Source organism: Equus quagga, chromosome 5 (genome assembly GCF_021613505.1).
Source record: "Equus quagga isolate Etosha38 chromosome 5, UCLA_HA_Equagga_1.0, whole genome shotgun sequence".
Taxonomy (NCBI): Eukaryota; Metazoa; Chordata; class Mammalia; order Perissodactyla; family Equidae; genus Equus; species Equus quagga.
In genome coordinates, this window is record NC_060271.1 from 130,116,819 (window position 1) to 130,144,195 (window position 27,377).

At 47.8% G+C, this 27,377-nt stretch overlaps 1 protein-coding gene across 3 annotated transcripts in view; it reads right to left on the reverse strand.

Moving 5' to 3' along the window:
- Window positions 1-27,377, reverse strand: part of GREB1 (growth regulating estrogen receptor binding 1) — a 144,538-nt gene that overhangs the window by 15,823 nt on the left and 101,338 nt on the right. For all 3 annotated transcript variants that reach the window (XM_046660291.1, XM_046660289.1, XM_046660290.1), the window contains exons 12-23: window positions 25,132-25,260; window positions 24,259-24,387; window positions 23,432-23,629; window positions 22,526-22,706; window positions 20,874-21,069; window positions 19,425-19,561; window positions 11,211-11,550; window positions 10,214-10,329; window positions 8,082-8,281; window positions 6,657-6,746; window positions 3,082-3,713; window positions 357-459 (exon numbers count right to left, since the gene is read on the reverse strand). In XM_046660291.1, the coding sequence (XP_046516247.1) occupies window positions 357-459; window positions 3,082-3,713; window positions 6,657-6,746; window positions 8,082-8,281; window positions 10,214-10,329; window positions 11,211-11,550; window positions 19,425-19,561; window positions 20,874-21,069; window positions 22,526-22,706; window positions 23,432-23,629; window positions 24,259-24,387; window positions 25,132-25,260 (2,451 nt within the window). The remainder of the gene's footprint in view (window positions 1-356; window positions 460-3,081; window positions 3,714-6,656; window positions 6,747-8,081; window positions 8,282-10,213; window positions 10,330-11,210; window positions 11,551-19,424; window positions 19,562-20,873; window positions 21,070-22,525; window positions 22,707-23,431; window positions 23,630-24,258; window positions 24,388-25,131; window positions 25,261-27,377) is intronic.

Sequence of the window (27,377 nt, forward strand, 5' to 3'; positions counted from 1 at the left end):
GGCTCCTGAGCATGTCACTTCTCAGAAAATGGAGCACTATCTCATGGCATCATATACAAATGGAATGTGGTAATTTATGTAAAGTATTGGGCACAGTACCTGACATGAGGAAGTCCTCAGCAAATAGCGGTTTATTTTTAGGATAGTAATTTTATCCCCACAAGGGCCTCTAGGCACCATTCTGATATTGAGCAAAATGACTACAAGGGAAAGATGAGTGCACCCTACACAGCCCCCAGGGTGAGTCTGATCATCAACCTGAGAATTCCATCAGAACGGAGAAGACACAATTAAAGCCCCTGGAAAAACTGATTAATGAGGATTCTAAGCCCAAGTGTCACCAACAAATAACTCACTGATATTGATCTCTTCTTCATCGTAAACATCTACTTCTGTCAGCCGAATGAGCATTCTGGACAAAATACTGAGGAACTGCAGGTAGGCGCCTGTCTTCCCGATCTGTAAGGACACCAAAATCAGAGGCAGCAGTCAGGGCGCCCTGTCCACGTGCAGGCGCTGGCCAGAGCACCCGACACACCTCAGGGCATCGGTCACTTTTAAAGATCTCACTTAACTAAAAAGAGGGCCTGGTTAATGCAAGACATGAGGGGAAACGTGGCCTAAGGCAGCATGGCAGGCAGTCGGATGGACTCTGTGACCAGCAGACCTGCCTGCTTATAAATCAAGGCAAACGCGTCTCCAGTTTTAACTGGCCACATTTTTTAAACTGTTAGAAATAGGACTTTATCACAAGCTGAAGAAAGTTTGCTTCAAAAAATGACTGCTGATATAAAACATAACGTCTTAAAAGAGTCTTGTGCAAGTGCCAATCTCTGTTCTTGTATTAATCGATATGTCTATAGTAAGATAACAAAACTCACTGTACAAGACATAAAAAGTCGGCATTTCCCTTCTCTCCTCCTAAGCCCAGGAAAAGAAACAAGACAATTTTCTTTTCTTCCTTCTTGTATCATAGAGTCCTGCTCCTCAGTCCTGCACAGGCTAGGACAGCACTGGGCGTAGTTCAGGTAGGTCACAACTGGTTAAACAGGTGCCTGTGGGCTAACCCAGAACCCTCCCCTCCCACCTGTGCCTCTAGGAATGTGCTGTCCAAGTTCTTAGCTCAATGCCTTGCTCGTAGTAAGTACTCAAAAAATGCTGAGGAACAGAAATAACTAACTCGAAAGAAGAAAATATGAAACACAATTGGGGAAGCTTCAGAGAAAATATTTGCAATACATATGATAGACGAGATTAAAGTCTGTAATCTCTGAACAGCTCCTTTTACAAAGCCACAGGAATAAATCAATTGGCGGAAAGGAAAAACAAGAGAAACAAACCAGAAAATCACTGTGAAAGAAGTACCAATGATCAATCAATAAATAAAAATACAGTCAACCTGACTAATAAAACTATAATATACAATTTTTTCCCTATCAAATAGGCAAACATCTTCAAGATTGACAACACCCACTAATGTGAGGGTATGCAGAAACTGGGATCCCCTTTTTTAAATTATAAAGAGTAATATATGCTCATTTAAAAGTCCAAGAAATACAGATTGACAAGGAAGTAGAACGTTCGCTAATCGCACTGCCTCCCTAGCTAACAATTTAGTGGCAATCCTGTCAGGGATTTTTTAGGCATTTTCACACACACAGACACATACACACACTGATCTGTTTTTCCTAATGGATATTACACTATATATATTATTCTGAAACTCGATTTTTGAAAATTTAAATATCTTAGAGAAATTTCAGTGTTAGTATATAGAGATTGATCTCAAAATCTCTAGGGGGCCGGCCTGGTGGCACAGCGGTTAAGTGCGCACGTCCTGCTTCGGCAGCCCAGGGTTCGCTGGTTCAGATCTCAGGTGCAGACATGGCACTGCCTGGCAAGCCATGCTGTGGTAGATGTCTCACGTATAAAGTAGAGGAAGATGGGCATGGGTGTTACCTCAGGGCCAGTCTTCCTCAGCAAAAAGAGGAGGATTGGCAGCAGATGTTAGCTCAGGGCTAATCTTCCTCAAAAAAAAAAAAATCTGTATGGCTGAATTGTGTGATACAGTTGTGCCCAAATTTATTCGACCAAGCTTGACCAATGGAATTTAAGTTGTTTACAGTTTGCTTTTTACTGTTGCAAACAGTACTAAAATAAGCATTCTTACCCATATTTTTTTGGGTTTGTATTTCTTGGGTTTAGATTCCCAGAAAAGAAATGAACAGGCTGAGTCAGAAGGCAGCACATCTTGAATTGTAACAGTGATGGAACTGATGATGATGATGACAACAATAACTAACATTTATCACATGCCTTCTATGGGTGAGGCTATATTCTAAGGGCCCTACAATTAATTTCTCGTTTAATGCTCCCTTTTCTACGATATCAGTACTATTATCTTCCTCATTCTCAGAGGAGGACACTGGGGCTGGAATGCACCCAGAGAGTCAGGTGACGTCTGAGCCAGAATTCTAGCCCGGGCAGTCCACGCCAGGGCCCACCTTCCACCTCCGCATTATTCCGGCAAAGCCCCTTCCAAGACCCCATCCCAGCCCATGGTCCTCCTCACACGCGCACATGGACACCTGACATTCGCGCCTTGCAGACGTCTGCCATTTTGACAGGTGAAATGGTCTTTCGTCGTCAGGGAAACGCCATGAGCTGGGGGAGGGCTGGATGGGGAAACAGCCTCCCACCTCCAGATTACGTTTCACCGAAGTCTTCCAGTGTAAACCGGGGCGTTGTTTCTAACTGTTAGAGTGTGAGCAAACCACACAGACTGGCCGTGAGGACCAAATGAAATAATGTGGGAAATGCAGAATCACAGTCTGAAGGAGGGAGAAGCCCTCCACCCTCACATCACGCAAAGGAGGAAACTAAACTCAGAGGATGGAAGTCACCCAGCCGTGGGCAGCAGGCGCTTCTCAACCTCCAACCACCACCCACTGCAGGGCCATCAGAGATTACACTGTGAGAATGGCAAGATGTCAATAAGGGGATGCTGTCAGCCCTGAACCTGCCCCCGGGCATGAACACAAGAACCCCATAGAGTCCAGGCCCCAGGAAGGCAGCACCCACCTGAGGGGGCCCGCTGAGCAGCAGCCTGCGTGGGTGGAAGCTGTCCATGCGGCCCTCAGCACGGTTGCCATAGTCCATGTGGCTGGGCCGGGGCACCGTCCACTGCCGGTAGTACAGAGACTGCTCTGTGGACGTCATCGTCTTGCTGAGCAGGGGGCGAAAGGAGCTGGCCCACATGACCGAGTGGGAGGGCAGGAGCGAGGCGGCCTTGGGAAGGCCACTGCTGTCAGTGGACGTGACCATGTCATACACCAGCTTGGGCAGGAAGACGATGGGTGGCTGCTGGTAGGTCTTGGTCATGGAGCACTGCGAGGCCTGCAGGACGAGCGTGCTGGTGGTGGGCACCGTGGAGGAGAAGGACGAGCCCGAGGAGGAGGAGAGCTGGGAGGACAACGAGGTGACAGACACCTGGATGCTCCTCTGGCTGGTCTTGAGGCTAGAGTCAGGCCGTGGGGCCAGCCCGGGGCTGTGCCGACTGATGACCGATGGTGGCCCCCGACTCGCTCGGAGCCTCTGTCTCTCTCCAGGGACCCTGCCCTCCTCTGAAGGGCCACTGGGCTGCGGCGATCCGGCCCGCTCCCCCTGAGAGGGGCCCCCGGACTGAGCCGAGGACTCGCCGCAGAGCACTGAGCCTGGGGAGAGATGCACCTGTCAGCCAGGCCCCAGGAACGACCCACTGCAAAACCTGCCGGCTGCTCCTGTTTCTGCAGCACAAAATATATTTCCTTGAAAATTACTGGGAATTTTCGTTAACAAAATTCTACCTTGGGTTAAATATAAACTCTTCTGTCCTATGACAAAGCCAAGATTTGCTATGGGGAGACAGCCAGCGCCACCCACGTGGTGTGACTTCATCCCACACCCATCCCAACGCCCCGCACAGGGAACCCCTCCAAGGCCTCTGCTCAACCTACACTCCTGCTTCTGTGCAGGTTGTTCCAGGACGCCTCCCTGCTTCCATCACCTCATGGAGCTCGAACCTCACCTCTGCACCAGCACAGCGGCGGCTTCTAGTTTAAACTGGCAGCCAAACTCACAGGACACCACAGGCTTTAATCTAATGCTACAATTAGTTTTCAGAAGAGTTCAAGATGCGAGATGCAGCATGCACAGCAGTGACTCAAATACGGAGTTTCTTTTGCCCCCTCTCCCAGGTGGATCATGTTGAGAACCCAGGTGAGTGTGGGTCACCTGGACACAGAGGAGCAGCTCCCTGGTCCCTGTCTTTTACATCATTCGACCACGCCCAGGGCCCGTGTGTCAGCTCACAGCCACCCTGCAGGCCTCAGGCTCTGCAGAAGGCAGGGCAGACAGGACAGTGAAAATCTGTCTTAGCCCTGTCGTTTCCCCAGAGATGGTACTGAGAGAAGACAGACTGAGGGAGGCCGCTCCTCAGGCAGGCCTGATACCCCTTATCCACTCTCCTCACAGAGGCTTCCTGCCACCCTGGGGCTCTTGGTCAGCCTGCGTCCCCTCACCACAAGGCTCAGGCAACCTCCCCTCTGGGTCTCATGCCCGGTTACAAATTGCTCATGGAGGGAGGAGATGCAGCGCCGGCCTGCCCTCCCCTGCGGAAGGCCTGACTCCTGCTGAGATGCCTCTCCCTCAGACAAGGCACCTGAAGCTTGGGGTAAATGGAGGAGCTGAAGACCAGGGTTGGGGAGGCTGTGAGGGACCCAGGCACCTGGCCTGGGGAGAAGGGGGACAGAGGGGCATGAGACATGAAAGAGGCATGAGGTCCCAAAAGTAGACCAAGGGAACCCCGATGTCTTCATCCACTTACCTAGGTTGTGAGAGCAGCCTGGCAGGACCCCAAGGATGGATACCTACTCTGACATTTCTCTGCATCCAGCCCCAGGCCTCAGTTAGTGTGTCTCAGGTGAACTCAGGGGGATTGTCAGCCTATAAAGATGGGACCCAGCCCCGCCAGGGTCTGCATCATGACTTGTGTGGCTGTGGCCAAGTCTCACCTCCCTGGGCCTCTGTGTCCTCACCCCTCTAATGTGGGGGTTGCATGTAAGGCCACAAGAAGCGTCTCATCAGAGACCCCTAAGATCTCAGGACCCTCTGAAAAATCCTCACTAAGAAAGTTGCCTCACCTAACAGGAGAATTCTGGAAGAGAGAGAGAGGCTGGCTAACAGCTTGGATGTTCTACTCCATCTGAAGACACTGCATAGACCAACATGTCTCCAGAACCTTCTAGAAAGCTGTCAGGCCAGGATGGAGGAAGAACAGAGCACCACACACCTCTATTCTGAATGGCATGGATCATTCACCCATTCGTCAGCTCCTCCCTGGTGGTCCAGGCTCCCTATGTTGTTTGGGGCAGACTATCTAAGGACGCCAGAGGCTGCAGCACGTGGCTCTTCTGACTGACCCCAGCCTATGAATCAGATCTGCCTTCAGTCAGAGAGCTCCAGGCCGATGTTAAGGAGGCCTTGTTCTGACTCCCTCTGTGCACACCTGTGAGGGAGAGCCCACCCACCTGGCTCACTGCATCCGTGGGCTCCATGAGGTGAGGGAAGAATCGAGGAAGCCAAAGATGCCCCCAGGCCAAACCCCCAGCTGTGCTCTGAGCTCCGTCCACCACCCCCACCAGACCACACAATCCAGCAGCCACGCCCTGATGACAGCCAGGCCCCCACCTGCACCCTGAGCTGCAGCCCACGGGACCACTCATCGCACTCAGCACCACACGCGCTGTCACACGAGCCTCCTCTGCCCAAGAAGTTTCCCCACCGGAATACCTTCTCCTCCAAGGTCCAGTCAGAGGCCAGCTGCTCTCTGAAACCTGCAGTGTACCCTGAAATCTGCCCTCATCTGAGACAAAATTAATGACTTCTTCAACACGTAACCATAGCGCTTCACGTGTGTGACTATGTGTGCAGAAAATCACAGCAGCCCCTATTGCAATATAGACTGATGTATGAGGAACCGTGAATTCCTGGAAAGCAGGTCCACATCGCATCTGCTTTTCAATGCCCTGATTCAGATATAAGTAGCTTCTCAATAAATGCTCGCGGCAGGAAGAGAAGGATAGTTTCGTGTGTGTGGGTCCTGTCGGCTCTCAGAGAGCAAGGCATCCCCGAGGGCCGAGCCTTTGGGCATTTTATCCACACTCCCCCCTCCTTCCTGCAGTCTGGTCCAGCAGTCAGTGAACACCTGCTGCCTTGTGGCTCCTCCCCCAGAGGGGTCTTCCGTGCCTACTTCTCTCTGCCCTCAGATTCGACAAGAACAACTCACCCCAGCTCCCCTCCTCTCCAGGGAGCAGTGATTCCCCAAACACACAGCTGCCCGGAGAGCACCGAGGGGACGGCCCTCTGATGCGGCCCGGCACAGCCCACAGTAGGGGCAGAGCCCTCCATCACCTCCCAGGACAGGAGCCACTGAACCTTGAGGTCCAAACTCCTCATGTTCCCAGGCCCCAACCGAGAAAAGCATTTACTCTCTAGAAAATCCAGTTCTTCAAAGACTCCCTTCTCTTTCCAGTTCTAGGCAAAAGAAAGGATCTCTTTTCAGTCCCTAAAATCTCAAAAAGGTCCAACTGTGGGACGGTTCCCGCCTGGAGACTTACTGGACGCTTTCGAGGAGAGGGATGAAGAGGCCGAGTCGTGGGAGCAGGACCTTTCCCTCTTCACAGGGCTCCTCTTCTCCGAGGTGGAGCCTGTTTCAAAGCACACACACTGAAGATGCCTCGTAATCACCATCCTGTACATTCGCCCAGCACTTCAGTTTACAAAGTGCACGCGCACCTGTCCTCTCTCCTCAGCCATCCTCCGGGCGCCCACCCGCTGACGGAGCACTGAGGACACAGGAGGAGGAAGACGCAGGGCAGGCCAGCGAGGAGCTCACGGCTCAGTGGGGGCTCCCGCCTGCGAGTCGTGACTACAAGATGGTGTAAGGAGTGCAAAGAGAGAGGGGGGCCTGGGAGCTGGAGGCCAGGCTCCCACCCAGCATGGGGAGGCAGGAGTAGGGAAACTTCCTGGAAGAGGTGACCCCAACCTGAGTCCTGAAAGGACAGGGGTTTCCAGGTGAAGCACAGAGGAGAGAGACCTCAGAGTGGGGAGGAGCTACGTGGCCAGAGGTGACAAGAGCAGTGCACAGCCAGGGAACCACTATGAGGCGAGTGTGGCCAAGAGCACGGAGTGCAGGCTGGGGGCTGGAGAGTTGAGAGGAGCGAATGGTGAAACTAAAGAGGTGGGTCATGAAATGCCAGAGTCTGCATTCATCCCACGGGCAATAGGGAGGTTGAGGCAATTTAATATCAGGGTCACGCTCACATTTATGAAAGACTGCTAAGCACCAGGGAAGTCTGTCAGGCAGGTCTTTCAATGCCCATGTTATAGATGGGCAATCTGAGGCTGGGAGAGGGGACAGGACCTGTCCAAAGTCACTAGCAGATGGAGGAAGGAGTCCTGGCCTTGGACCCTACAATCCATCTCTCCTTCCATTACAGCACACCCCACAAACGCTTTGCATTTTTGCATTGACAGCTTTCTATTGTTTCTCACTGTACTGTTGACTACAGCCAAACGCCTTGCACTGCTCTGATTTATGTGTCCTATTAAAAATATGGTGTCGGATTTTCACGTCTGTAAATGCAATTGGCCTGGTTTAATAAATCTCCATAATGGACACATACTGTTAAGTTGATTTACACAGAGGAAATAAACTAGTAAATCTTGTACCAGCTATATGGTAACTCCACCACAATGTGAATAAAGCATGAACTTGAACCCTAAGAAATCTCCATTTTTCTTCCTATTCTTTAAGAATTCTAGAGCTAGGAAGAGCCTATCAGGATTTCTATTTTCTCACAACATCAAAAAAAGGGGAAAAGAGAAAAATCTGAATTCAACAAGGGATTTGCCATTTGCTCCAAAGATGTACCTAGATAGCTCTCAGCCGGGGCTGCTGACGGGCCCCAGGGCCACACTGAAGGGGAGACAGCCATCTAGACAAGGGCAGGAGCACCCGGGCGTGGGCTGCCCGAGCTCACCTTCCGTCACCAGCTCCTCATCCTCGTTGTCCGTGCTGCTCAGCTTCTCCGCATCGCTCTCCAAGGCCTCGTTCCGAGCCCCCTTCTCCAAGGGAACCTCGTTGCTCACAAAGTAAGCAGCCAGGCCCAGCTCCTGCTCCAAGGCTGTCCTCACCAAGCACGAGGAGTTTATCAGACGCAGGTCACAGTACCTCAAAGACCTAGGAGGAAACGGAGGGAGGGATCTATCGAGTAGGAAGGAGGCACGGCTCTCGGCGGTGAGGGAAACGGTGTTCAGGAAACAGCCTGCCCTCATCATTGGGACCCTGGACTTGTGCTAACAGAGAAGCAGACCCCATGACTGTGAGCCGTCAGCAACAAAGTCGGTTTAACTGCAAGTCTCTCGGGGCACCGGCTGTCTATCCAGCCCTGTGCTGCACGTAATTAAAGGAGCACTGACTTGCAGGTCGGATGAAAACGAGACTTGAACCCCAGCTCTGCCACTTTCTAGTGACAGAACCTTCCACAAGCTGTGCAACTTCTCAGAGGCTCAGAATTTTTTCATCTGAAAGATGGAAATGAATAATGAATAACATCTAAGTGTACTGTGAGGTTTACATGTAATAAGTGGACATTTAATTATTCCAGTCAACATTTACCATGTGCCTGGGACTGTGCTACATGCCAGGGATAGGCTGGAACCAAGTCACCGTCCTAGTGGAAATGAGAGTCTGTCTGGGAAGACAGACGCCAACAAGCAATGAGCTAGGCGGAGGGGCGAGCATAGAGGACAGGCCAACGTTGGGCCCGGGGTGTGCAGTGTGAACAGCAAAGGACCTGCAGAGAGGCAGATGCCGGATCCAGTCAGGCTCTGCGACTTACTGCTCATGCGACCTCAGATGGATGACATTTCCTTTGCTCATCTATAAAACAGGATAGCAATACCACTGTTGCAAGCAGTAAATGCTCTATTAAAAGTGTAGCATGCTGCTAATACAAAGAAGGTACTCAGTAAATGCTTGCTGTGATTTAAAATAGATTAAGATGTTGTCTTAGCCCTTAAGGAGCTGAGGAATGGGAAAATTAATCCATGGGAAACAGAAACAACCAAAGTCAAACACTTTGGAGCCCCTTTCCCTGGCGCGTGATAAAGCAGTGCACAGTGGCCCTGGCATAAGTGTGGTGTGGCCCAACGGAAGGAAGCCAGGCTTTGGAGCCTGGAGGGCACTGTCGCTCCACTGGCTTAATCTCTGTAAGCCTCAGTTTGTTCATCAGTGATATGGGACTACTGAAATAACACCTTTCCCCCAGGGTGACAGTGAGAGCAACGTGAGAGAAAGCACATAAAAAGAGTCTAGTAGAGTGGTCCACACATAACAGCAACTCAATAAATGTCAGCTCTTACTCTCTTGTCACACAAGGAAAGACGTGCAAGGGCCCCAGCACAGCTGCCTGCTCTTCTCCATGGGTATTAAGTAAATGTCTAAAAGCCAACCTGTCACCACCAGTTTAAGCAACTGCCTTACTGGAGGCCCAGTGACCAGTGGTCTGTCTGCGTGGAGACCTGGAGACCCCAGGAGACACCGACTGGGCTTGCAGCGGACTTCTGCATGGCTATGATGGCTCCAAGGGGACACGGCCTTTGAGGCAGTCAGCTCTGTGCACTGGCAGAACTGACTCTTCCCGAGTGGCCTCAGCACCGTCCCCCCATTCCCAGAACCCCTCCTAAACCAGCAGAGACCAGCCACAGGAGTGCCCAGATACCAGCAGGAAATGTCACTCTGACCTCCTCCAACCCCACCCCGGGATGATCCCATACCTTCTGATAGGGAACTGCATCTCTAACTGAGGGAGGTAGTAAACCCTAACTCCAGATGCACGGTCTCCACCCAGGAGCCTGGCAACAGCAGCCACCCCTCCCTCATGAACCCAAACGGTGCCTGAGAATTAGGAAAAGCGGCTCAGGCTTCAGACACATTTTACTGCCTTCTGCTGCAAAACTGGCATAATAAATATACAAATCCACAATGACCATGAATGTGAATGCGCCACCTAGAGTTGCACAGTGGAAGCCGGGCCTGGCAACCCCGGCAGCTGCGGGCTCAGGCAGCTGGCTCCTCAACGACCCCAGGGGCACAGCCCCCTCCATTCACCTTGGTAAGGATTCCCCATGCGGGTCCATCCCACTGAAGATCAGGATGCAAGGCAGGCCCTCCAGTTCCAAGTAAGTCTGAGGTCTCCACTCCGCATCCTCAATTTTCTGCCACATCTGCAGATAATTGAAAAGAAATAAAGCCGTAAGGCCCCCAACTAGCCCAGCCACAGGGGAGCCTTGATGTCCGCCTACTGATTGAAAGTCCTTGCATTGCGTCCTTTGATAAAAATGACAGTTCTTTATCCTGCAAATAAGCACCACCGTTTTCCCAGCCACGGAGAACACTGTCTGGCACGTGTTAGCTATTCAAGAAACACTGCTGCCTGACGGATTCTTTGGGAGGAAGCACACATCCCCAGTTGTTTCTAACGTTTTTACTATGATCTCTCAATCACGGTGCTGGTGTCTTTCACTCATAGTTCCTACTCGATTATTCTTTCAATATTCTTGCCCTAACTCTTCTGCATTTTCCTTCATTTGTAAGTTTAGTGAGAACCTCCTATGGGCAAGGCACTGTGCCAGTTTGGGGGGAGGGGGTTGAGATCTGTAGGGGTGTCCCCAAGCGCCACCACCTGGGGGAGGAGCCAGAGGACAGGCAGGGGCCCCAGGTGTGGGGGAGGGGCGGCTTCCTTAAAAAGGTAAAGCCGCTGAGTTGAGCTCTGCAGGCTGACGGGCATGAGCTAAACACAGGAGGAGGAGAAAGGCACCCCCACGAAGAAAAAAAAGCATGCTACAGCCCAGAGGTTTGAAACTGCAGGACAGCACGTTTGGGGGCAGCCGCGAGGGGGCGGTGTTTAAGGAATTTGGTACCGCAGGACTGCAAGGTGCAGGGAGGGACCTGGCCAGAGAGGTGCCAGAGGGGTGTGGCCAGCCCGCGATGGACAGCAAGGTTAAGAAGTCTGTCACCACTCGGCTCCCCCATCTCCTTAGTGGCCCTGCCCCATGGCTCTCCCAGGCGACCACCACCCCTCCTGCCCCTGACCACAGCCGCCCACCTTGAGCTGCTTCACGAAGTGCTTCCCGACCGTGATGCCGGAGCTGGGGTTGCCCAGGATTATCTCAAAGTGCTCCTCCAGGGCCAGGCGGGCCCGCACGTGGGCCAGCCGCTCGTAGGCCACGGCCGCCAGCGGCGAGCAGGGCACCCGCAGCAAGACCATGAGCCCGTGGCCGCAGGGGCACTGCTTCGGGGAGTTGATGAGGTTCTGGGTGATCTCCAGCGTCTCCACCGACGTGTAGTTCTTCATCTGCGAGAGGCCGCTCACGGCCATCATGGCGGCCGCGTAGTGCTGCACGAGAACAAAGGTCCTGATCACCGCGCTGTGCAGGCGGGGGAACCTGCAACAAACAGAGACGGGCCGTGACCCCGGGCCGCGACCCTGAGGATGCCCACGGCGCTGCAGGTGAGGAAGGCTGTCGTCCCCCCTGCGGCAAACGAGTAACCCAAGACGGCCCCCACTTCCTGCACAGGCAACCGCCAGGTTGCAAACAAGGGTGTTTCATTTTGAAGCAGGTTGTTTTGGAACCTGAAACAGAAGCCTTCCTTAGAAAGTCAAAGCATAACTGCTCTGTCATTTGCAGCTGGGAAATAGAGGCCTAGGCTTGTTGTTGCTGCTGTTTCTCTGTCTCTCCCAGCACCTGGCACATAGTAGCTGCTCAAAAAATACTAGTTCCGTGAATGAACAGATGAATGAATAAAATAATGCCTGTTTAGCCTATTGGTTTAATTTATAGTTCCTTGAGTTAGGTAATTTGCCCCAGATTCTCACTAGAAATAGAAGAATCCCCAGCAATCAGTATGTAAATGCAGCTACCACATACCGCAGATTTGGGGGGACCGTCCTAAAGGCACACCACTGCATTCATTTCAATCACAGTGAGTTAACAGAAATGTAACTAAATGTGATGGAAGTTGACAGATGAATTACAAATCAGAACACATCCAGTCAAATTAAGAATCCCAATCTTTGCTTCAGAAACCGTGGTTACCATATGTGTTCCTACACAAAGATGGTGGCCCCTCCCATGACCCTACACAGTTTCTAGAGCAGCTCCGTCTGACCTACGGGTCAGAAACAGACCCCAGAGTACCCCTGGAAAAACCCAAGTCACTGCAGGTCACTGTGCTTCTCAGCAGGAATAGACGAACTGACGTCCAATTTCTACTCAATGCTCTTGTGAGTTTATTTAGCTGGAATGAGTCCACTGACTCAGTGGCTTTTTGAAGCAAAGATAACACAATTTCTCGACCTACCTAGATAGGAGTCTTACCATGGCCAAGCCACCCTGTGAGTTCTACCAGAGCAGCCAGCTCACCTTCTAACAACATCTCTAATGTCTTCTCCTGCCCAGCATCCTCCTTTTCTTCATTCTTTCTCCTCAGCACTTCAACTACTTTATGGGTTCTATAAACTGGAGAGTTGGTTTGGCAAACTTGCTATTACCAGTCCTGTCTCAGGAAGGCCCAACTGGTCCACAGATTCTGGCACGAAGGGGACGCAGTGGCCCAATGATTCCTTTGCCCTGCCCCTGTGCACTGGCCAGATAGCGCCCAAGAAGAAGGAGAGAGAGCAGTGTGGCAGATGCGTTGTCTCCCCTGCCCCACATACTGCCCCAGCTGTGGGGGCCCCTTGTCACCTTGAGCAAGGTAAGAAGGGCAGGATGTGACTCGGGGAGAAGCACACTCTTCTCCTCATCTTTGACGCGGTGGGAAGTGCCTGCACTCAGCTGTGCCCAGAAGACAAGCAGAGACTGCTGTTTCTGGCCAAGACGGAGTAACAAGGACCAGATTTATCCTTTTGTCTGGAACAACTGAAAAGCTGGATGACTATATGAAAAAACAGCGTTTCAAGACATTAAGCATTAGGCAATGAAAGACAATGGTTCTTAGAAATGAGAAACAAATTAGGTGAACCTTCAGCTTCTGCCTGGAAAGAGTTTCTGCAATGTGCTCAGGAAGGGGGAACCCAGGCAAAGCCCCAGTGGTCTCCCTGAGTTGGGGAAAGGCAGCCTAGGGAAACCAAGGCAGCTAGAGTTCACAGGAGGAAGAAGCAAAGAGGAGAGAGCTGCACAGATAGAGAACTCAGGAGAGCCACATGGGGTCCCCCAAGTCTTCAGCTAAGGAGTGACCAGTGCACATATGTGAGGAAACTACCCAATGACATGGAAAGAACCATCCAAAAGGATTAGAGGAAATGATACCTCAAGCTCACACAGGGCTTGGAATAGTTCCTGTTCCCACCACCATGTGGAAGACATCAGAGTTCACGGAACCTTGCAGAGTACTTACTTAGAGGGTTGTGCCTCAGTAGTGGGCGAAGTAAGCCATAGACTAAAAACTGCTCTGGTCCTGCCTAACAAAGGCTAAAAGCAAAACCTGAAAGGATTAAACCATCTCCAAGGAACATACTGTATTCCAGAACAAAGCTTGAAAAGACTTATCCAGCACCCAGCAAGGTAAAATTCACAATGTTTGGCATCCTCTCAAAAATTACTAGTTATGTAAAGAATCAGGAAAATACAATCCATAATCAGGAGGGGGGAAGTCAACAATAGAAATTGACCCAGATGGCACAGATAATAGAATTAGTAGACAAGAACATTAAAACAATTATTCTAAGTATATTTCACATGTTTTAAGAAGCTAGAGGAAAGATTGAGCATGTTAAGTGGAGATATAAAAAAGACCCAAATCATATTTTACAGATGAAAACTACAATGTGCGAGATAGAAAATAAACTGGACCTGGAATTCTCATGGGAGCTACCATCTCAGTACTTGGCCTTCCCTGCCAGCTACAATAGGGATGGGTACCTGACCCAGGATGGGCCATCAGTTTTGGGATTTTTTTCAAATTATGAAAAGGAATCACTCCACCTCTAGAAGCTGGAGCTTATGAAGTTCAGTAGCAACCAGGGGTGATGCTTTCAGCTCACCGAAGAAGCCTGTGTGCAGTGAGCTACAATAAAGCCAACACAGAGAGGGGATGCCAAAGACAAAATAACACAGTGTTGGTGGTGTTTAATGCCTAACTCAAGTTGCTCCTGAAACCAGCAGCATCTCTAATGTTTTGCAGTTGACTTATTCAACTTCTCCTTTTATTTCACGAGTTAATAGACTTCTCTCCTTTTCCTAAGGTAGTTCAAGTTTGGTTTCTGTCACTTGCAATGAAGAGTCCTGATTAATAAACAAGCACAAGTAACTATTTATCATCAATTCATTAATATGTATGTATATTCATGCTTGTGCCACTTGAAACTGGCTTTCTTCTTCCCTGAGGAAGCTTGTCATATAAAATTGCATTGCTTTTGTAAAAAATAAAAATAAATAAACTGGATGGGACTGACATCAGATTAGACACTGCAGAAACAAAAGATTGGTAAACTTGAAAACATAGCAATAGAAATGATCTAAAATGAAACAGATGGAAACAAAAACAACAAACAGAGCATCAGAGCACAGTGGAACAACTTCAAGCAGCCTAATATATGTGTAATTGGACTATTCTAAAAGGAGAGAGGGGAATGTAGAAAAAAGTCTTTGAAGAAGTAATGACTGAAATTTTTTCATGTTTGATGAAAACTCAAATTAACTCAAGTAGAAGAAACTGAAGAAAACTACACCAAGGAATATCTTAATCAAATTGCTTAAAATCAGTGATAAATTAAAAAAATCTTTAAAGCACCTGGTGGGGGAAGAGGTAGGAGGAGAGCACATTACATAGAAACAAAGATGAGGATGGCTGTAGATTTCTTTTCTGAAGCAATGCAAGTCAGAAGACAGTAGAGCCACATCTTTAATTTATTGGAGGAAAAAATGTCAACCTAAATTTTATAAACCCAGAGAAAATATCTTTCAAAAATGAAGCAAAACAAAGACATTTTTCAGATACACAAAAGTTGAAAGAATTCATCAGCAGAGGACCTTCCCTACAAGAAATGTTAAAAGCAGCTCTTCAGACAGAAGGAAATGATACAAGATGGAAATCCTTTTCAACAAAGGAATGAGGAGCACTGGAAATAGTAACTATATGGGTAAATATAAAATGTGTTTTTAAAAAATTATTATTATTAAAATATCCCTAAAAGATGATTTACTGTCAAAAGCAAGAGTAATTTATTGTGGAGTTTATAACATATATAAGTAAAACATGTGACAACAAAAGCACAAAGCCTGGGGGAGGAGAAATGAAAATATACTATTGTACAAATCTGATACATGAGGTGGTATAATATCACTTGAAAGCAGGATGTAATAAGTTGGAGATATATACTATAAACTCTAAAGCAACCACCAAAATAACAAGGAGTTATAGCTAATAAGCAGAGAGAGAGAGAATGAAATCATAAAAAAGTTCAATTAATCCAAAAGATGGAAGAAAAAGGAAACATAGAACAGATGGGACAAACAGAAAACAAATGACAAGATAGCAGTTTTAAACCCAACCATGTCAACAACCACATTAAATGTAAATGGTCTAAACACCTCAATTAGAAAGAAGAGATTGTCAGATTGGATAAGAAAGCAAGATCAACTCAACTATAAGCTGCCTACAAGAAACCAACTTTAAATATAAAGACACAAGTAGGTTAAAAGTAAAAGGTTTTAAAATTATGAACTATGCTAATATCAGATATCAGACAAAGCAGATTTTAGAAGAATAATATTCTTTAAGTCATTTCATAATGATAAAGGGGTCAATTCATCAAGAGACATTTCATCGAAGATGAAATATGGATGGTAGATGGATGAAAAGATGCTCAACATCATTAGTCATTGGAGAAATGCAAATTAAAACTATGAGATACCCCTTCATAACTATTTTAGAATAGCTACAATTAAAAAGACTGACCATACTAAGTGGTGATGAGGATGCAGAGCAATGGAAACTCTCATACGCTGCTGGTGGGAACGTAAAATGATACAACTACCTTAGAAGACAAGTTGGTGGTTTGCTAAAAAGTTAAACACATACCTACCACATAACCCACTGTTCCACAACTAGGTATTTGCCCAAGAGAAATGAAAGCATAGTCTACACAAAGCCTTGTACGTGTAGACTTAGAAGGATCTGTAACACATTAAGGATAAAGTACATTATCCTGTAACACATTAAGGATAAAGGACAAACACATTAAGGATAAAGGAAAATGTAGAGCTGTTATTTTCATAGTGGCTTTATTTGTAATAGTCAAAACTGAAAAATAACCTAAATACCCACAACAGTAAATAAACAAACTGGTATAGCCATTCAATAGCATTCTATTCTAGAATGCTATGCAGCAGGAAAAAGGAATGAACTATTGATACATGCAACAAATATAGGTGAATCTCAATATAATTATGCTGAGTGAAGGAAGCCAGATAAAACAGAGTGCATATTATATAATTTCATTTAATTAAACTTGAGAAAATGCAAACTAATCAATAGTGAGAGAGGGTTAGGAAGGAATAATTACAAAAAGGCAGGAGGAAACTGTTGTTCATTATCTTAATTGTGGTGAAGGTTTGGCCCAGGTTCACATACATTGAACTCATCAAATGGAACACTTTAAACAAGTGCAGCTTACTGTATGTCAGTTATTCCTCACTAAAGCTGTCGTTTAAAAAAAAAAGGACAAGGATGTGGGAGGCAGGAAGCAGGGCCTAGCTCTAAACAGCACCCACGAGTCAGGCACAGAACTGTGCCCGCCTCCAAGCCTTTGTGGTTGGTGCCACAGGACGGAAGCGCCACAGAAAACACACTGGAATAAAATGGGAGTCGTTAAATGTCTAAGGCTTTTATCTTCGAGTCCCAGTAGGCTGGTGTCAGGTTTGTCGTCCCACGAGCAGACTTCCCAGCTGTATGCTGGCATCTGTGACACACGGTGGACCACCAGTCTAGCTGTGCATGTGGTGGCAAGAGGCAGTAACCTCTATATTCTTACCTTTATCTCCTACTGTTCAAGTTACCTATTTCAAGAGAGTTTTCCAAACAGATGATTCCTAGGAAAGGCAGTATGGTGCAGTGGAAAGAACATCAAACCTGGCTATAGTCCAGGCTGCCACAAATAGGCTGTGTGACCCTGGGCAAATCACTTCCCCTCTCTGGGCCTCAGTTCCCATAATTACAAATGAGGTGGTTGGGCTAAATGACTCCTTGGAGTTTTCATACTTCTCCAAACCTAAATATTTCAGAATTTGATATTCTCTTCTCGCTCAGTGAAATGTAAATTTTAATCTCTGTGCAATGCTTCAAGTTGAGCAGAGAGGAAAGAGGAGGAGGATGGTGTGATGGTGACGGTGATGGTGGTGACGGTGATGGCAGCAGCAAACACGAGCATGTAATGTGTGCCAGGCACTGTTCTTAATGCTTTACATGGATTAATTCATTTAATCCTCGGAGCATCCTAGGAGGTAGGGATTATCATCCCCACAAAGAATTGAGAAACTTTCCTCAAGTCTTACAGCTGATGAGTGACTCACACCCAGGATATGATTTTGGAGCCTGAGTTCTCAGCATGCAACTGTTCCTAACACCGCACATGTTCATTATTTCGTGAAACTCTCATAAGAAGCCACTGGGAAAGTGACTTGCTCTACAGGTGAGGGTACAGAGGTTCAGACAGGTTCAACGATTTGCCTAAGGTTAAAACTAATGCAGAGTAGAGCCAGGATGTGTGGTCCTGTGGTCAGTGCGGCCTTCTACTGGCTGTGAAGACTTGCTCCATATGGCTTAGTGGTTACGCTGTTTTGGAGTCAAAAGATTTGGATTCAGGATTTGGTCTGGCTTCACTATAAACCCCCTCGGGCAAATGACCTAAGATGAGCCTCAGTTTCTTCCTCCATCAAATGGGGATAACAGTACCTCCCATCCCACTTTGTTGTGGAGGATTATATTAGGCAATAAGCGTAGAGGACTGAGCCAGAGTCTACAGCTGACTAAGCATGCAACACGTTAGCTGCATGAGGAGAAGTCGGGGAGCAGGGCAGAGAGCAGAGGCCAGTTCTCACAGCCTCAGTGTAAAATCCGGAGGGCTTCTTTGCTCAGCAAGCTTATGAGAGCTCAGCTGCCAATCTGTGAGCTGAAGAAGAGGCCTGATTAATCTCCATCAGCATCACAGAGCTGAAAGATGGCAAAGGGATTTAGTTTCTCAGAGGGCGTTCTGGGGAGCACTAATCCCATGAGATGCTGGAGATGCCACCACCCTAGCTGTCTCCCGGAGAGTTATAGCGTGCATGGCCCGTTGGAGGCTCTGAGAACGCTCATGGAAAAGAAATCCTTTGTTAAATGTAAAGTTTCTCAAATACCTTTGACCATGGAATCCTTGTTGGCACAACAGCTGTTAGTATGCAGCCAAAGCAGTATACTCTGGAAAACAGCCTGAGAAGCACAGGTCTAATTTAATCCCGTTATCAGCAAGTGAGAACAATGAGGTGCCATGCGGAAGGTGGCAGAGCCCAGCTCAACACCAACAGTTACTGGCAGAGCCACTCGTTTTGGTTTGCATTAGACAGTCTGTAAAACTTGGCCTGGCTTTACAATCAATAAGCTGTGGGGATGTCAGCACTTAACCTCTCTGAGCCTCAGTTTCCTCATCTGTAAAACGGCAGCATTAATATCTGCCTGACGGTCTGCTGTGACAGGGGCTACAAGGGCGAGCTGTAGAGTCACACTGACTCTGGCTTCACACCCGGTTCTGTCACTTGCTGAACATGTGGCTTGAGGAAGTCACAGGGTCTCTCTGATCCTCAGTTTATTTGCAAAATGGGCGTAGCAATAGCAACTGGCTCAGAGAGCTGGTGAGGACTAAATGAGATCGTGACAGTAAGGCTCTGGGAACAGCGAATGGCACAACATTCGCGCTCGATAGATGATACGCAGAGGACAGAAAAAGCGAAGCCGACTGTGACTGTCCCTGGAACTTCCTTTAAGCCTTTTGGTATCTAACCTCTTATTTTCTTGCCCTCCCTTGATTCTCAAATACACAATCCCACATTCCAGCATATTTCTGTCCATTTTCATCTCTAAAATTTTCTGGGGCAACAGTACAACAGAGATATCAGTGACCCAAAATGCAGAACGAGAGATAAGCAGAGTCCCTTTAACGGAGGGACTGAGTTGCCCAGGAAGGGAGGGAGGCACATCCCTGCCTGGACCTCCCTGGCCGCACGCGCCTCAACTTGCACTTGACTACTGAGCATTTTTAGTAACTTTAAAGAGAGACGTGTACCTTTTTCCCAATGCGGTGACCATGGCCTCGAAGGAGCTGTCATATCTGAGCAAGGGGAGGCTGTGTCCTGAAAGGGTGGACTCAATGAACTCTGACAGCCCGAAGTACTTCTTATTCTCAGGATATAAGTCCATTCCCTGAAACAGACGAGCATCGGTCACTCAAACATCGCGTTCATGGGGATTAAGAGGTTCACATGCTGGGCGTAGGGATGACCTGGACGGGCATCTTGATCTAAACTGTGCTGACTCTGCAGTCCCCTGGATGACATTTTATAAATGTCTCTCCTCTGCAGACCCAGAGCACAGAGCACTCCCTACTTCAAGGATGGTGCATCTCCATCAGCCAAGACTCTTCCCAGTGACCCTAGTATCTTTGCCAAGAAGAAAATCAGCCTTATCTTTTTTTAACATAAAACTTCCTTTGTTAAAATTGCTTCTTTCCCACAATTTTAAGCTGGTTTTAGGAATAGGCAAATCAACCACCTTGCATTTGGTTGTTATTAAAATCAACAGAAAAAATACATTTACTTAATCAATTTTACTCACATTGACATAAAATTCCTCCCAAACTAACAGCAGAGCTTCTTAAACTTCAGAGCATAGCAAAGTTGGGGAGGTTGTTAAAAATACAAAGCCATGAATTTTACCTTCAAATAGCACTGTGGTTAAGCGTGAGGGCCAGGGAGCACCGGCCTGGGTCACACCCCAGCTCCATCATGGTCTAGTTGCATGGGCTCAGGCAAGTGGTTCAACTCCACCTCTCACCCACTTTATTTTCCCTATTTGTAAGTCAAAAATCATCCTAGCACCTGCATCTTACAGGAGCTCATATGATAAAGCACTTAGAACAGTGCCTTCCTGGCTCACAGTAAGCGCTATAGAAGCAACTGCTCTTACTTTCACTGATTCCGAATCTACTGGAGTGGAGCCAAGCAACAGTATCTTTAAAAGTTCCTCAGATGACTCTGAGACACTCCTAAGAAGTCCAGAACTTGATGCCTACTTATTATTTGTGTAATTAGCCAGGATCCAACCACCCAGAATTCTCAAATTACCAGAATTGTTGTGGTCTTGTATTTTGATGAGAAAATGGCAGGTGATAAGCTAAAATAAAACTCACCAGGTTTTGTGGACCTGTGTTCAGTTTGAGGAAGGAGATTTTGAACTTTGCTGCTTAAGGATGGGGAATAGGGAAAACAGGAATATTTCTATGGCTTCTAGACAAAATACCACGTATTCTAAGATGGGAAAGCCAACTGATGTATTTTGGGCAGGTTTCTAAAGACCAAAAAGGGTTGAAATCTAACCTGAGTCGCATCAAGGATCCACGGAGCTAGAACCCACTTGACCCCCAGTGATGCTCGTCAGGCAAGATTTTTACTAGAAGAAACTTCTCCCAACTCCTGGGTCCTTGCTGGGCCAGGCCCAGGAGCCCAGGGACACTCACGTTACTGTAGGAAGCAGGCCAGTGGATCTCGTTGTAAGGGCTGATGAGGGTATGTTGTGTCTGCAGCGCGTAAGGGAAGGAAGTCACGTGCAGGGTGACGATGTTGGGGGCCTCCTTCACCTCCCTGCAATTGAGCAATCTATCCACCAATCCCACAGATGGGTCACTTTGGGAATAGAGATTATGAACAGTGCTACTGAGGGAGGGAAAGAGGGAGAAGAAACAGTAAGTGGAATGACTAACACTGTTCTGTAATTTAACAAAGATCCAGCAGTTGAATAAATGTATAAGTAGCCCCCCAACTCTGCCAATAATTGAAGCTTGTGGTTCTCCCCATGACTAGGAAAAAAAAATGATTGCACTTCAGGAACCTGCCAGACTCTTCTGATACTCCTTACTTATTAAAAACGTGGCCAGGGGAACAGCATTTACAGAGGACTGCTTGCAAGGTACACAATCCACCGACTCCTGGAGACAGTGGTTCTCACCCAGGAGTGTCCAGGCAATCAACTTTCTCTTTTGGCCCAATCTGATTATGTACCTGTCTCCTTAAATTCTTTTCCCTAAAGTTCTACTGACCTTGAAATGATCCAAAGAGGATACAGAATGGTAAATTCTATACTAAACTTAAAAGTATAGGGCTGGGAATGGGAAGTATTTTGGACAAGGGGCCTAAGAGACAAGCACAGCTCAGCCTTTTTCTGTGGGACAATGGCCTCAAGAATTCTCTTCCATAAATCTAGAGGAATAGGAAAAAATCATCACTCCACCTTTTGGGTGGCAGGTAGCCATTCTGAGAAACCTACTGCCAAAATGAAGATTCACAATATTGCTTGTTATATAATTCAGGATGTTCAAATTACCCCAAGCCCATACATGGACCTCAGACTGTAAACCCTTTACCTAGGTGATCTCTAAGGCTCTGGCCGGCCCTAAGCTTCTGAATCTGTGCTAAATCAAAGCCTTCCTCTGAGATCTGACCCAGGATCTTCCTCCCCTCCTCATCCCTGTCAGTGGCAGTGTCTCAACGCACGACCCCAAGCCAGTCTCATGGAGATGACCGATCCTGGGAAACAACCAGGAATCCTGCCAGACTCCAAGCTTGACACCATCTGAAACTCATCTAGATTTACGTTCATTTGAATTGAGTAAGTAAAATCACCCCTGAAGAAGGGCAGCACCAGCTGTGACCCAGGGTACCGCAGCAGATGGGGCCTCCATCAGGAAGGGGCCTAGGCCAAGCTACCCCTGTCAGGATTGCTTCCCAGCACCAGGGTGGTGCCTTGCTGTTGAGTGGGATACAGAAAAAGCACATCAGGCTTCAGTTTAGGGGTCTTTAGTTCTAGGCTGGCTCTGCCACTAATACTCTTCCACCCCCACCCCTACCCCCACCGCAGCCCTGCAATGTTGAGCAAGACGCTTCCCTTCTCTAGTTTCTGTGATGGTAACTTTCAGAGGCTGCACTAGATGACTCCAGAGGTCACTTCCAGCTCTAAGGTTCTGAAATACATCCACAGCCTGTGCTTACAGATGCCAAGCCCCCAACAGCATTCATCTTTTTAAGACTTCGGCCCACAGTCCCAAGAATCATCCATATATATTAATTCAAGAAGTAAAATGTCACCCCTGCCATATGTCAAAGTCACTCTAACCTGACAAGATCCCAGTGGGCATGGTCGTGGATTAGGACGAAGAGTGTGTGTGGATTCTGAAAGGAGTTTTGCAGAAAGGACTTAAATTTTGTCTGCGCCTCTGCATCTAGCTTCAAAACATACTGCTCAACCCTCTGCTTGGTCACGTGCTCCTTTTCCAAGCCAAGCTCCAGTAAAACCCCTGCAACACAGTAAAAACACATCAGTAACTCCAACATCATCATGAGTTTTTCATTCACCCAACAGACACCTGATGAGCATCTCCTCTAAGGCAGGCACTGTGCCAGGCCCAGACACCACAGGGATGCGTGAGACACAGTGAGTCAAGGAGGCAGGCTCCAACGCAAACGACTATTGTGCACCTGTCTGTGCAGGAGCTGGGCCCAGACACACTGCCCCAGGCTCAGTATGTGCACAGCAGCCCACCCAGAGGGCACAGCAAAGCCGGCTTCACGAAGCAGCTGATCCCAGGCCTGGTGTGACTGAAGGGAATGGAAAGGTCCCACCTGCCAGCAAAATGACCTCCTAGCTTGAATGCCACCGGGCCTTAGGTTATGTGACTCTAGACTGACTCCTTTGAGTTAAGACATTGACTCTCTGTGTATTTCATACTTAATTCCCTTGAAAGCACAGGGAAAATACATTAAAGTGAAGCAGAATATCAACACATAGATCGTCGACCTGAGTGAGACAGAGTGAAAACACAAATCATGGTTCTACCCTTAACAGAGCATATAAACCGCTATCTCTGAGCATCAGTTTCATGATCTATAATATGGGAGTAATGACACCTGCCCTATCTACTTTAGAAGCAAAGGCTGGTGTTCAAATCCAGATCTGAATTGACCAAGCGGATGAAAGCTTCTCCATGCAGACATCACGGCTTGCCCCCAAAAGGCCCCGTACCTGAATGCCAGACGTGGAACAGGGTCTGCTGGTAGGTCACTTCTGAGGGTGGAATACAAATCAGAAAGTCCACCTTCTCAAAGGATCCTAAGTCCAGATTCTGGGTACTGGAATCCGCGATCGAACACACGTGGGAGAGGAGCTTCTGGGCCACGGCCAGCTGGAAGGGCCGGATGCAGTGGGGCTCTAGATTGTAACCTGGAACCAGAGCCCTTGAAAGGTGAGGTGTACCCGAGAACAGACAGCCACTGCCCTGGACCTCTTCTAGGGAGTCAAACAGTGGGCCCCTGCCTAGGGCACAAAGCGACGAGGGAAATGAAGAACACCAAGATTTTTCAAGCGCCTACTCTGGGCTGCGCACCATTTCACATCTTTCCTAATTTAATAATAAAAGGATGAACAGCACTCTGGGAGCACAGAGGCAGGGACCTACTCCACCTGGAGGGGACAAGGACAGCACCCCGGGGAAGCTGACACTGAGATTGGACTTTGGAAGAGGCTGTAAGTTCTCTGGAAGAGAAGGAGACTGTCACAGCTCTTCAGGAACTTAGTATGAAGAAAATATTTCAACGATGCATTGATAAGCTGGAAATCAACAGATGTACCATCTCAGGAAAAAAGTACAGATGTACATTTCAGGGTAAAATGATCTTTATCATTAAGGACTAAAGTTAAAATTAGATCTTAGGTCTATTAGATCTTAGGTCTACTTTGATGCTAAGGAGATGCCCTACCCTCGGATGTGCCTCTAACATTGCTTCCTCATAGCCCCAGGAGGCTGCCTTATTGGCCTAGACCCTGGCCACCAACTCCCTCCCGTCACTCACTTGTGCACGCTGGTACACCACCGACATCCAGGGATGCTGACTTGGTGACAGAGGAGGCAGTAAGTGAGGAAGAAATATGGCCTTGATTTTCCTGATGAAATTTGTCCAGCAAAATGTCAATGTCACCCTCTGTCAAAAATAGAGAGAATAACATAAATGGGTTTTCCATCTCAGTGAAATTCAGCAAACATCTATGGAACACCTACTATGGATCAGGCACTGTCCCGGGCCTGGGGTAAAGGAGATAAAGAAGACATGGCCTGTCCTGCCAAGGAGTCCACAGCCTAGTAAGGAAGGCAGAGATGCTAAAGAAAATTATGCTATGACGCAGTAGGTGTGGGGATAGAAGGAAGAACAAGATGCTAAAGAGAAGGAAGGGGTCAGAGCCCTTCCTGGAGAAAGAAGGGCCAGCGAAGGTTTCTGGGAGGAAATGGGGTGAGTCTTGAGGGGTGATTAGCCAGGCAGAGAAGGGCACTCACGGTGTAGAACGCACAGAAGGAGGCACAGAGAATACACTGCTCCCGCGAGAAGCTTCAGTTCAGAGGGGGAGGTAGGGAGCAGTGGTGGACAAGGCTGGAGAGGTGGAGAGGAACAGGCACAAGGCCCTCATGTGCCCCCAAAAGACAGAAACACAAAGTTCCCACCTCGGAGAAGCCACAGCCAGCATAGGAAGACAGCCAGCCAGAGACCACGCCAGAAAGGCCTGTGAATGCTAACACAGAGAATGGAGGGGCCGCCCTGCACATCTACACAGAGGCCAGCCTCAGCAGGTCACATGCGGGCATGGGCCCCAAGATGACTCCCCACTTTGCATCTTTGTTTATTTCTGTCTTATCCATTTATGAATTTGCACTTGTCTCACTACAAGCCTACCTGGACAGAGGGTGCTAAAAAAGGCCCCCAAGGAGTCCACCTTCCCTGTAACCAGCTCATAACTGACTTCTTTCTGGTACTCCGCTGGGGTGAGAAGGCTCTCAGAAAGAATCCGGGCTTGGTATTTTCCTGGAAAACAAACAAAAACTTTCACCAGGCCCCTCTACTTAGAATGAGCACATGAGCTCCTTAATGACAGAGTCCGTGCCTGCATCTCTTTATCTCTCCATCCCCCAAGCCTGGCACCACGCCTGGCTAAGAGCAGGTGTTCATGGTGGTTAAATCGAGAAATGGCATATACTATCCTGGCCCAGTTTAATAGTTAAGATAGTAAGTAACCCAGAGTATCAGCTTTGGAACCTGACTCTGTCTCCACTTACTAGCTGTGTAACCCAGGATGAGTTACTTAACCCTTCCAGATCCAGTTTCCTCATCTAGAATACACAGCTAACAGCAGTACTGACCTCACAGGACTGTTCTGAGGATAAAACAAGACAATCTTTATAAACTGTTTAGCCCAACGCCTGACACACAGCTGGGGTTCCAGGCTTATTGCTGAATATACTACTCAAATCAATGTAAAGAATTAATAAAAAACACAGATTGAGGGGCCAGCCCAGTGGCATAGTGGTTAAGTTTATGCAGTCTGCTTTGGCAGTCCGGGGTTTGTGGGTTCAGATCCTGGGTGTGGACCTACACACTGTTTGTCTAGCTATGCTGAGGGAGCAGCCCACATACAAAATAGAGGACGAGTGGCACACATGTTAGCTCAGCGACAATCTTCCTCACAAAAAAAATCCCAAAAAGACAAAAAAACCAGATTGAGTTTAGGATCAAAGAATGCTAAAAGATAACTGGGATACTGCAGAGTAACAATATGCATTTTTATGTAAATAAAAAAATGATATGAAAATTTCAGGTTTAAAATATACATTACCTGCAGTGTCACATTTTTTTACACAGGCTAAAAAGTCTGAGTGTACTGATGAACCGAAAATTATCTGAAATCTACAAGTTGACCCATGAAGATCCATGAGTACTATACAAAGTGTTAAGAATGATGTTTTAAAACCTTGACTAATAGTCCTATCTAATTGAGAAATCTATTTGTATCCATGATTCTTTAATCAAGAAAACGCTAGACTTAAGAATTTTCTTGTGTTCTTTTCAACTAACAAGATGAAGCTGGAAATTCGACATTCATCTTGCTGACAGAATGAATTCAGGAGGTCACTGTGCAGGATGACAAGATAATATGCACAAAGGACCAACCTGGCACATAAAAGTTGCTCAACACATCTGACCTCTTCCAAGGAGCTGTCCTCTACTTCCCACTCTCCAACCACCTCAGACACCCAACTCGAAGGCTCCCCCACTCTTCTCAAATCCATGGAGCCTTCTGGACAGTTCCTCGGCTTCTGTCTCTTCCTGTCCTCATGCCCCTCCTCCCCTGACTGGGACTCCATGTCCATCAGTGGTCACTCCCGAGCATCCATCCTTTACAGCCTTGCCCCACTCTCACTGGCCAAACCCTCCTCCTGCTCCACACCTGTACTCGAGCTGCCAGACATGGTTGGAGAAAAGACTCCTACCACGCTGACTTGTCTCCCATACGTTCAGAACCACTGTATGCCTGTTCAGGGCCAACACTTCCACCTGCCCGCTGCGGCTCATCCCCCTCCTAGTCGTGGACATGTCCTCTAACCATTACCTCCTCTCTCCTGCATCGTCTATATCTCCCTCTCTCTTGCATCATTCCCAGTATCAAACATACTCTTCCATTTCCCAACTTAAAACAAAAAAAAAATCGGATCCTATTCCCTCTCCAATTATTACCTCATTTCTCTATTCCTTTTAAGGCAAAACTTCTCAAAAGAGTTGTCTATATTTCTTACTTCACTCATTCTTTCTTGAGCCCAACCCAATGACGCTTTCAAACACACCACCCCAGCAAGACTGCTCTGTCAGTGTCACAGATGACCATCCTCTTAACAGGTCAAGGAGCCAGTTCTCAGGCCTCAATGTCCTTGATCAAACAGGAGCATCTGATCCACTCATTACCTCTTCCTTCTTGAAACACATGCTCCCCTCGGCCTCTTAAACAGCGCTCCCTCACTCTGTCCTTCTCAGGTCTCCTTTACTGTTTCCTCCTCCTCCTGTGGGTCTAGTCCTCAGAAAGAACTCTTCTTCCATTCTGCACTTACTGGATGGGTCATAGCATCACCTCTTGGCTTTTGAACCCCATA